At 40.6% G+C, this 12,349-nt stretch overlaps 1 protein-coding gene across 1 annotated transcript; it reads left to right on the forward strand.

The window, feature by feature from the left end:
* Window positions 1–117: 117 nt before the first annotated feature.
* On the forward strand, window positions 118–1,579 carry LOC136226684 (feruloyl CoA ortho-hydroxylase F6H1-3-like). Its single transcript, XM_066015305.1, has 2 exons — window positions 118–682; window positions 768–1,579. Exons 1-2 carry the CDS (start codon window positions 183–185, stop codon window positions 1,354–1,356), a joined length of 1,089 nt encoding a protein of 362 aa, XP_065871377.1. The 5' UTR covers window positions 118–182; the 3' UTR covers window positions 1,357–1,579.
* The last annotated feature ends 10,770 nt before the right edge of the window (window positions 1,580–12,349 follow it).

The raw sequence follows: 12,349 nt of genomic DNA on the forward strand, positions 1-12,349 counted from the left end.
AATGATTTATTTCAAGAACAAAGCCAATATTAGCAGAAACAAAGGATCAACCTCATGCACAATAATAGTACTCAAACAAAGCTATAAATTGCTTCACAATCCCTTCAATCTCTTCAAACCTAAACACAAAATATCCTCTCTAATCAACAACACTCTTTCACCTCAATTTCACTTCCAAAAAGATGGCTCCAACTGTTGAAGAATCACACATTGTGTCTTTTGATCTTAATGATTTTGTGTTTAACCAGGGACATGGGGTAAAGGGTTTATCTGAATTGAACCTGAAAGCCCTTCCCAAGCAATATATCCAACCCAAAGAAAGACTCATCAACATTATCTCCCAAGAATCTATACCTGTAATTGACATGTCCAACTGGGAAAATGACCCTAAAATTGCTGAATCTGTGTGTGAAGCTGCTGAGAAATTTGGATTCTTTCAGCTTGTTAACCATGGTGTTCCTCTTGAGGTTCTTCAAGGTGTCAAGGATGCAACTGAACGTTTCTTTGGGTTACCTGCTGGGATCAAGAAGAAATTTTCTAAGAAGTTTTCTCCTACTACTAATGTCAGATTTGGTACTAGTTTTAGCCCTGATTCTGAGAAAGCCCTTGAATGGAAGGATTATCTCAGCATGTTCTATGTCTCTGAAGAGGAAGCTTCTGCATATTGGCCTCCTCAGTGCAAGTAGGGAAAGCCAAACCCTCCACTTTTTTCTTTCTGATTGTTATTAACTTTTGTTATAACTAACTTGATTCTTGTTTGTTTATAGGGATGAATGCATAGAATACATGAAGAGAACTGAAATTCTTTGCAGAAAACTAATGACTGCACTAATGGAGAGACTGAACGTCAAGGAAATAGATGAGAAGAAAGAATCTCTAATAATGGGATCCAAAAGGATAAACCTCAACTACTATCCTAAATGCCCAAACCCTGATCTTACTGTTGGGATTGGTCGTCACTCGGATGTTTCATCTCTTACTTTTCTCCTCCAAGACCAAATCGGAGGGCTTTATGTTCGAGTAAAGGAAGGAAAAGGTGAAGAAGATGGATGGGTTCATGTTCCTCCGATTGAAGGATCACTTGTGATCAATGTTGGAGATGCACTTCAGATTTTGAGTAATGGTAGATACAGAAGTGTTGAGCATTGTGTTATCACAAGTGGAAATAAGAACAGAATTTCCATCCCAATTTTTGTCAATCCAAAGCCTTCTGATGTGATTGGACCCTTTCCGGAGATTCTTGCTACTGGTGAAAAGCCTATTTATAGGAACTTTCTGTATTCTGATTATGTGAAGCATTTCTTCAAGAAGGCTCATGATGGAAAGAAGACTGTTGAATTTGCTGAGATTAAATAATTTGCACACCTTTATAAGTGTTGATGTTAATTGTGGTATGTTTATTTCAATAATAAAGTATCGAATGTGAGTCACTTTGAAGTTTGTGTACCTCAAGAGGGTGTATAAGAACTTCTTGGAAATGTTTTAATTTGTAAAATTGTTGTTATGAATAATAATTGTAATAAGAGATGTTATTATTATCATTTTGTTAAAATGATATGAATGATGTTGAAGAGATAAACTTATAATTAGTTGTCTTAATTATAGGTGGAACTCTATATTTTTTTCATGTTATTCAAGACTTTTTAATATATCATAGTCATATATTTATTCCTATAAATATATATTTAACCTCTGAATTTGAAATCGCTGCTTATATACCTCGTATATTGGCCATAATTTACAAGAATATTATTATATTTTCTCTCCAACAATCTAATATGAAAGTCATAAAATTCAGAATCACGAACATTGTATAGTCCCTTACAAATATCCACAACTCTTTAAAAAGAACTAAGATAACTTGTACAATATAATAAAAGCTTTTTTGGGATCTCAAGACGCATGAGACGTGATAGGAAATGAATATGTTCACCAGAGAATGAGGGACAATTTGTGGCTGCACAAAGAGATAATTTCAAGAAGACAAAAAAGAAAGATTATCAAATGCTCTCTTATCGATGTGTTTGGATGAGAATATGTTCGTGAAATTCTGTACAACAACGAATAAGAAAGAAGCATGAGAAATTCATGAAAATTTGAAATCTTCAAGGTGCGGTCATCCCCCAATTTAAAATCTTCTAAGGGCTTTGGGAGAATTTTTTTCATAGACCAAGTAAATCTTTCCAATCTTTTAATTGTGCGATATATATGTACTATATTAATCAATTACCTATTCTCACATTGAATTATTGTACACTGTATATAAAATTATTGGTACTACTTCCAATTATTGGCTCCACTCATATAGTCCGTGTAAATTGCATCCTCGTTCTAAAAATGTATTTTCTTGGGTCTGCTTGGATTGAGGTTAGTGGAGGTTAATTAAAGGGAAGTTATTTTTCTAATCTTGCTTGGGTAAGAGTTTAAATGGAGGTTATTTTTCTAACCTTGCTTGGGAAGTAGTTTAAGGTTAAATGAGGTTAAATGGAGGTTCAAAAACCTTCAATTTCAGTCCCACCAAATTGGGCTGGAGGTTCTCTAACCTCCCCTCCCTTCCCCTCTTTTCCCTTCCCCTCCCTTTAATTAACCTCCCTTTAATGAACCTTGTGAAACCTTCATCCAAACGGACCTTAGATTATAGTAAAGTTCATGCATAAAGGTTACACTAATAAAATTATAATGAGTTTTTTTTTTTTTTAATTATATATCCTTATATCATCTCATATTCTTTCAAGGTGGGATTTCTAATACCAACTCACAAGTACATCTCTATGATCTCCTCAAGTGTATGCACTTTCTATATTGGGTATGGCCTTGCTTAGAGCACATATATTGAATTTTTTTAGTATTGCATCGTCATCAAGTGTTAATCATTTCGTTTACTCGAGAGAGAACTCACATATAAATAAAAACATCGACATTTCTTATTCTTAAATCACTAATACCTGTTCATGGGCTGGGTCGGGCTGGGCTTGGGTTGGAGCTAACCGGGCTTGTTACATAATTACTTTGTCCAAGCCCAACCAAGCCCGTACTATATTTACATCGGGCTTGGGCCGGGCTGGACCAAGCTAAAAGAACTAATTCACAAGCCCAACCCGGCCCGACCCAACTAATATCTTTGTATTTTTTTAAAAATTCAAATTAAACTAAAAAATTATACTATAAATATAAATAATAAAATACAATATACTAAATTTTAGAGGATTATTTCAATAAAAATCAATTAACACAATCCCAAATAAAAAATAATAATTTTATGATAGTAATAAAATAAAATAGTAATAAAAATATGTATATGTTGACCAATTCTAAAAAATATATGGTTTGGAAATTTTTATATTGAACAAATTTAAAATTTTTATTTTTGGAAATAAAGTTTATTAAACTATGAAAATTATTAAATTAAAATTATTATTAAAATTTCGGGCCGGGCTGGGCTGGACCTGCGTTTTGAGATAAATCCCAAGCCCAACCTACTCTATATGCGGACCTATTACAAAACATATACGTCCAAAGCCAGTCTTTGAAAAGCGGGCTTGGACGGACTGGGCGGGCAGTGAGCTTTTGAACAGGTCTAGTCACTATATAACTTTTCTTTCTATATAGGAGAGAAACCATGTAAACATTGCCTCTGACATCATTGTCATTCCAAAGTCGAACTATAGACTCTGATATCACTTGTTTAGATTTGAGAGGTTTTGCCATGGAGAACAAACTCTAAGCCTTGTGAAATACATTCATTTAGTTAAGCCTTGTGAAATACATTCATTTAGTTTTGACACCACATCTAATAATATAATAATACTAGAATATCTATGATCCCTTAGTTATAACATAATATATTTTTATTAATTATATCTGAGAAAACAACACCTAACATTAAGGATTTTGCTATTTAACGCCCCCAAATATGTATTATTTTCATGAGGTTTTTGATAAAAAAAATGCAAATTTTAATATTTCCGACTCGTAATCATCCATTTTCGGGTGTCGGGTTGTCACATATCAATTATTCTCATAATTTCAATTATTGTTGTTCGGGTTTATGATTTTGGAGAGAGAATTTCCAGTTTTTGATCAAAATTATGAGAAGGGAAAAAAGTCCAAATGGGGACGGTGATAAGTAATTTGGGGCTGTATTTAGTAGTTCACAACATTAATCCTTCAACTATTTATTTTAGGCTTAATGCACAAATAACCCCCTGAACTTGTCCAAATGTTGCAACTGCCCCCTCCCCCCCGAACTTTCAATTGTAACAACTTACCATCAAACTTGTCCAATTGTAAAACATAACCCCTCAAACTTGTCCAATTGTAAAACACAACCCCAAATTACTGACATGAACTGTAATTGAAGAAACACATGAAATACAAAAACTGCAACGCTCGTAGAGTGTAATAATCAGATCTTTGGCGTGATACGAATCCGGTGAAGCGTTTTTACAGTTGATTCAAGTACGAGGTAAAAAAATTCTCAATTTGGGGTTATATTTTACCATTGGATAAGTTTAAGGGGTAAGTTGTTACAATTGAAAATTGGAGAGGGCAATTGCAATATTTGGACAAATTCAGGGGTTATTTGCGTATTAGGCCTTTATTTTATTAAGGAGTGTATAACGAGAGTTTTCTAGAATTTCAATGTAAAACCAAAGTGATATGATTTCAAACCCATAAATTAGAGGTGCACGTGGTCGGTTAACCAGTTCATTAAGGTTAATTCAGTTGGTTAACTATTTTATCGGTTTTTTGAAAACATTAACCATACACTAGTCCACTAAATTCGGTTAACCAATTATTTCGGTTTCTAAGCATTAGTAAATAAAATAATAATAATAATAATAAAAATTTTAATTTTTATTGTGAGTGGAACGACAGGTTAATGGCGAGTTGAAGAGATTAACAACAGAAAAAGATACGTGTGCATTATGTACGTGTGGACTATGGATTGGACACTGGATTTTTCCCTTACAGCAACTATTTAAAGCATTAAATTACTATGTTTTTTGGACTAGAATTTTTATCATCTCTGCTTTACCAACTAAGCCCTATCCATTTATATTAATTTCACTAATTATCTACTTTATGACAAATTTGATAGTACACGACATTTGGGATGAAATATTTCATCATTGAGTCTTAATCATCGTTATTAAATTTTGCTATTGATCCCTATATTTATTTTAAGTGGGATAATGTAATTTTTTTTTTGGTAGAAAAGGAAAGGAAAGCAAAGCAAAACAAGCAACTACACCGGGATTAGCCTAGGAAAGCTAACCCCAATCATATCCTCTAAAAGAAGAGGAGAAATAGCGATAGGGGGAACGGTAAGGGTAGAAACACCTAACACCCCCTCATGGCCTGCCGCCGCCAAGTGATCTGCAACACGGTTCTGCTCCCGGAAAATGTGGCTGAACTCAAGGATATCAAATGAGGGGCTAAGCCTGTTAATAGCTTTAATAAGGTTGCGGCTATGAAGACCCATGGCATGACTACCCAAAATCATATTGATGGCCTCCAAGTTATCTGACTCCACAGAAAGCCTCTTAACACCCAGCCTAATCGCTAGCTGGATCCTAGAGAGAATGCCCCAGAGCTCCGCAGAGAAGGAAGAACCCAAACCCAAATTCTGGGTAAACCCAGAAAGCCAGGCGCCTCCCGCATCCCTAAGAACACCTCCGGCAGCAATCTTACCATTACTGAGGCAGGAACCATCAGTATTCAGCTTCACAACCCCCTCTCTCGGCCTGCTCCAGCTCACGAGGTGGACATCACTACTCGGGGAAGATCTGGCAAGGGACTCACCTTTGAAACTATCAATAATAGAGGAGAGTTTCTTCAAGAAGAACTCAGCTAAGTTAGGCAAAAGCACAGCTTTATTATCAAAAATCTCCTCGTTCCTCCATTTCCACACTTGATGACAGATAATGGCAAAGAAAATGTCCCCATGCTCCATATAAGACAATAACTTTCCCCTAATACCATCTGAGAACCAGTCGTTCACAGAATGGGACATGAAGGAAGAGAAAGTATGATGAGGGAGAATTTTCTTCCAAACCTCTTCACTCTTAGGGCAATCCCTAAGAGCGTGGCACAACGATTCAACATGGCCTCTACATCTACCGCAAGCTCCAGAGGTCGCCAAATGCGTTCTATATCTATCTGAGTTAGTAAGTAATCTGTCTTTAACGCCCAGCCACAGGAAGCTCCTCATGCGGTAGGGGATTTTAAGGGACCAAATGGTCTTCCAAATATCCGAGGGATTATCAGTCCTGTTAAGGGAAAAAGCTTCAAAGGCAGATTTGCAAGAATAGACTCCATTGTTAGTCAGCGCCCAACAATGCTTATCCATATCTTCCTCTTGATTACTCACCTTCACTCCTCTAATTCTAAGGAGAGTCTCAAGGCTAAAGAAAGAATCAAATTTAGGCCAAACCCAGTCCCCTTCAGAGTCCACCACATCGGCTAACCTCCAGTTTTGGATATCACTAGGCGGGGGGGGGGGGGGGGGGGGGGGAGTGCACACATCCACTAAAGGTTTATCCCCAATCTAGGTATCAAACCAGAAGCTTATGGACTTTCCATTACCCACATCCAGACCAACCCCCGAGCAAAACTCAGCAAAAACGGCGCTAAGCCCTTTCCAGAGGAAGGAACAATTGATAACTCTCTCTTTCGGCCCCCCAAAGATCTTATCTTTTCGATACTTACCACAAAGAAGGCGAACCCAGAGAGAGGAGGGGCATTGCCACATACGCCAAAGGAGTTTCATTAATAAAACTTTATTATTATCCTTAGCTCTCCTAATGCCCAAACCCCCTGAATCTTTGGGCTGACAAACCTCACTCTAAGGCACCAGGTGGATCTTTCTTCCCTCCGCAGCTTCCCCCCACAGGAACCTTCGGTTAATCTTATCAAGATCATTAAGCACAGGATTCGGAAGCTAACAAGCCTGCATGATGTGGTTGGGAGCAGCGGAATTCACAGATTGAATTAAAGTCAGACGGCCAGCGAGGGAGAGAGTCTTGGCTTTCCACGTGGCACACCTCGTATTGGCTTTGTCCAAAGTATCTTTAAAAGAAAGTTTAGACACTCTCTCACTATGGAGAGGAATTCCCAGATACTTCCCAAGAGAATTAGTAAGAGGAATACCAGACAAATCACTTAATCTTTTACAAATTCTCGGATTCATATTCTTAGAGCACATCATCCTAGATTTCTGGATATTAAGTCTCTGACCAGAGGCCGAACAAAAACAATCCAGAATATCCATAATGACACTCAACTGCTCCTCATTACCTTCAAGAAAGATAAGGACATCGTCCGCAAAGAATAAGTGGGTCACCTGGGGACAGAAACTGTTGATGGCCACCGGGTGGAAACTCCCAATATCAATGGCATCTTGAATAAGGTGGGACTGCCTCTCCATAGCAATAACGAAAAGGAAGGGACTCATAGGATCACCCTGACGGATGCCCCGACCCGGAGAGAACTCCTCCGACATATCCCCATTCACCATAACCTGAAACACAGGAGAAGTAATACAAACCTTAATAAGATTTCTCCAACTGTCCGGGATCCTAGCTCTCTCCAGACTCTCCATCAGGAAGTTCCAGTTGATGCGATCATAGGCCTTCTCCAAATCCAGCTTAAGAGCCATAATGCCTTTCTTCCCTTTCCTAATCTTCATAGTGTGCACCATTTCTTGGGCAATCACCACATTATCCATCATTTGTCTACCGGGTACAAAACTACCCTGATTCTGACAAATGATCTCCGGAAGAATGCCACGGATTCTATTAGCCACAATTTTTGTAATCGTCTTGTAAAGAACTTTACAAAGACTGATGGGTCTCATATGCAAAAAGGAAGAAGGCTTATCAATTTTAGGAATAAGGACTAGGAGAGTTCTATTAACCAGCTCAATATCCTTAGACCCATTGAACACACCTATGATAAACTCATAGATACCCTCCTTCACAACACCCCAGTGCTTGTGGTAGAAGCCAGCTGGAAGACCATCAATACCAGGCGCTTTAGACGCCCCAATGCTGAAGATGGCATGGTCAATCTCTTTTTTCGGGAAATAGGAAGAAAGACACTCTAACTGATATCCTCACTGATCAAAGGAAAGGTAACAATAGAGTAAGCCCTCTCCAGCTGAACAGGATCCTCTTTGAAAAGCTCCTTATAGAACTCCAGAGCCAAATTCCGAATCACCTCATCTTCATACACCCACTCCCCATTAGAATCTTTGATAGCCTCAATTCTATTCCTCTGCCGCCTGATCATAGTAGACAGATGGAAGTACCTGGTATTACGATCCCCATCCCTAATCCAGGATTTCCTAGACTTCTGGAACCAGAGAAGCTCCTCCTGCCTAAGCACAGCTTCCAGCTCCTTCTGAAGGGTTCTAAGGAGGCCATCTAAACTGTGATCAAACCTCACATCCAACCTACGCTGAACGCCCTCCATCCTTTTTAACAACTTATTCTTTCTTCTAATAATGTGCCTAAAGACATTCTTATTCCAACCAAGCACCTTCTTCCTGAACCCTTCAGAAGCTTGCAAGACATTCGAATGAGGTTTCCAATTATCTTGGACGAACTCCTTAAACTTAGGATGGGACTCCCACGCCAGCTGGTACCGAAACAGTCTCTTCCCCCTAGGCCGGTTGCCTCTCAAAAGTCTAAACAAAATAGGGCAATGGTCCGAATGACGGAACGGAAGATTTAAAACAGAACATTCAGGGAAAGAAGTCAGGGCAGCCACATTAGCATAGACCTTGTCCAAACGAACAAAGGTACTATTGCGTTTCCAAGTGAATCTATGACCCGAAGCCCCCAAGTCGGAAAGCCCACATAAATCCATATTATTTTTGTGGTGAAGACAGGGATTAACATAATGATTGGAACCTCCTCTCTGGTCACTCATAAGGCCAATATCATTAAAGTCTCCCGCAATAAACCAGGGCTCAGAGATGCTGCCACTCATCGAAAAGAGGATCTCCCACAGCCGTTTCGATTAACTAAGATCGGATCAGCATACACAAGGGTAGTCAAGAAGGGAGTAATACCAGAAATGCTCACTTTACAGTGAATGAACTGCTTATCGATACTAATAACATAAAAATGAATCCGATCTGGCCTCCAGAAAAGCCAGATCCCACCAGCTCGGCCAGTAGCCTCCGATCTAACACACCTCCAGTTCTTAAACTTATTAACCACCTCATCTGCTTTCTCTCCACTAATCTTAGTTTCCAGTAAAGCAAAACACGAGGGGTTAAACTGTTTAATTAGGTCATTAATATGGATACGGGTAGCCTTGCTAGCCGCACCCCTAACATTCCAGCACAACAAGTCTATAGAAAGGAGGAGACTGACCGCACCAACCTACCTAAGCCAGGTATTTACTAGGGGCTCCTGAGAGCCTCACCGAGGTACCCGCAGGTCCCCTCTTCTCTGAAAAAGCCAAGGAATTCTGGATGCTTTTTTGTTTGCCCTTTGGCTTTTTCAAGCCAGGTTTAATAACCCCCATTGGATTCCCAATTCCAGGTCCACGAGTAAGAATAGAAGAACTACCCTCATTAGTTTCCTTCATCTTTCGGGCCGCCTGAACCAGAGGGCCCCCCTGAGCTTCATTTTTGGAAGCAAAGAGGGGATTAACAGAATCAACCACTAGCTCAGAAGACACAACAGACTCCAGACCCGGCAAACTGTGTTCCATAAGCTCATCTCCCTGGACAGGCTCATGAACGTCTTCAATAGATAGGGCACCAAACCTAGAGCCAGACCTAAGAGCTAAGCTGGTACCAGCCTCCTCCCTAGCCTTGGGGATAGGCTTCTCCTTCACACTAGGGGCAGCCATAGGCTTAGAAGGAGCGTAAATCCCCTTCTTGATAATATCAGGAGGAAGATTCTGCATAATAGGAGGCTGAGTTCTACGACGAGTAGTCCGTTTAGCTACCATCCAAGGACCGAAGTTTCCTTCATTCCCTTGGTTACCTACAGAAATACTCCCACTCTCCATAACAATCTCCTTCAAAACACTCTCCCTTTTGGGGCAACCTTCCTGAGAATGACCATAAATGCCACAATCATAACAAATGTTATCTAAGCCTTCATATTCGATAAAGAACACCTTGTTCTGAACACAGAACTTAGATAATAAGGGTTTCGCAAGATCCACATCCACACAAACCCTAGCAAACTTGCCCCTAATGGCACCAATAGTAGTCTTATCCACATGGTGGACCTTCCCAACCATGCCTCCTATTTTGCTTAGGAATTTCTCACTGTAATACTCAATGGGAAGGCCCGGAAACCTAACCCAAGTCAAAATCCTGTTAACAGTAGAATCATGGGGATTAAAATTAAGAACCCAAGGCCGTAAAGCCAGAACGTGGTTGGAAATAATATATGGGCCCCCTTGATCACAGTATTGTAATCCTCAACTCTAGTAAACTTGATGACATAGAAGTCATTTTCAAGGTCAGTAATACTGACTTTCCCTTTCCTAGCCCACTGGGCTTGAAACCTTTGGGCAAAATAATTAAAGCTGATCCTGTTCCCCAACACCTTAACTATCAAAGACACCTTCCACTTCTCTCTGAGTTCCCTCTTCTCTTCCGAAGACAGTCTAATAACCGGACAAAGAGGATCATCCTGGACACCATCCTCCTCGTCCGAATCAGAGAAAAGATCCGCAGAATCCCCTACCATATCCACTTCATCAAAGCAGAGCTCCTCCTCAACCACTCCCATAACAGTGTCTTTCCAAGACCCTTTACCTATCCCGTTATTGCCAACTGCAGTCCTGGGGGAGGCTATATTCCCCTGTCCCTGAATATCATGCCCAGCCTCAAAAGGGCTCTGACTCGAGGCAACCTGCCCCCCAAATGCAGCCTCAGCCTGCCCAGCATTGGCCGGAATAGGACAATCAATGCCAGGCACAATGCCGGAAAAACCAGGCCAACGCCCAGCCCCAGCATCGGCAGGCCCCCTGCGGTGCCCGGCGCCATCGGCAGGGAGGACAGGCGCCGCACAGTCCGCAGGCGGCAACTTGCCCACCCGTCCATCCGGGATCGCGGGAGCAAGGGGCGGGCAACCGCGTCACCCGATCCCATGCGCCCACCCCCCAAACATCCTGCAACCACTGCCCCAGGCACAGGGCACCGCTCGTCCAACCTCCCTGCCGATGAATCCCCCTCCAGCGGCGCTGCCTGCGTCCCAGCCGAATCCGCAAGCAAGGCAACCGATCTAGGCGCCACGCCCCTGTCCCCACGATCCCAGGCCCCTCTAGCCCCCCAATCCCCTAAACCGGCGCCGCATCCTGCCGGATCTAACCCATCGGACCCTTGCCAAGCCCCCCGACCCCGCTCCCGGGAGCGGTCCCTCACCCGCTCGCCATGCCCCCTCTTCTCCCTTGCATCCCCTACCGAAGCCACAACGCCGCCAGCCGACACTCCATCCTGCACCAGATCCGACGCCCGCCCTACCCCAGCCGCCCGATCCGCCTCACCAAGATCGGAATTGCCGCCATCACCGCCCCCCTCCAAGGTCCGCCTAACCCTAGGTCTCTCTCTCTCTCTTATATATTTAATTGAATTCGGTCGGTTTCGGTTAACCACGGTTTTTAGAATATGAAAACCATTAACCACTATTTTTAAAATTAAAAACCGTACACTAATCAATCGGTTTCGGTTAACCTTATTTTCGGTTTGGTTTTTCGCAGATTTTTGTGTGCACCCTGCCATAAATATACTCCCACACACAAGATTGAAATATTATCCCCAATCACAAAAACTTTCGGATCCTAACAATTGTAAATACACCATTTATTTATGAATTAAGGGTTAATTTAGCATAAATTGAAGTTTAGGTAAGTCCTGACAATATATACTATATTCCTCAATAAATTGATGCTTTTTTTTTATAGGAAATTGATGCTAATTTAACTAAACATAATCCATCTAGTAATATGAACAAAGACATCAATTATTTGGTCTAATTTTATAAACTCTACCAAATTTTCAAGACAATTTAAATTGTCAAATTTATTTCTAAATTTATTTAATCAGGTTCAGAAATATTTGAGGGGATTCATGTTTGGTAGAATGATAATAGCAATTCGGAATTGGGAGAAAATTCCCAATGGCAGTCAAATAATTGGGGTGCTGACTTGGTCAAAAAAGAAAAGACAAAATATTAGACTCAACTAGCAATGTTGGTGGTGGAACTAGGAAGAAGACAGGAAAGTAACATAAGCATATAATTATAAATAAATAATTGGTTTCGGTACATAATAACATATATTTTTTTTTAAATAGCACGAGTTCGAATTAATCAAC

The sequence above is a fragment of the Euphorbia lathyris genome, chromosome 4 (genome assembly GCF_963576675.1).
Source record: "Euphorbia lathyris chromosome 4, ddEupLath1.1, whole genome shotgun sequence".
Taxonomy (NCBI): Eukaryota; Viridiplantae; Streptophyta; class Magnoliopsida; order Malpighiales; family Euphorbiaceae; genus Euphorbia; species Euphorbia lathyris.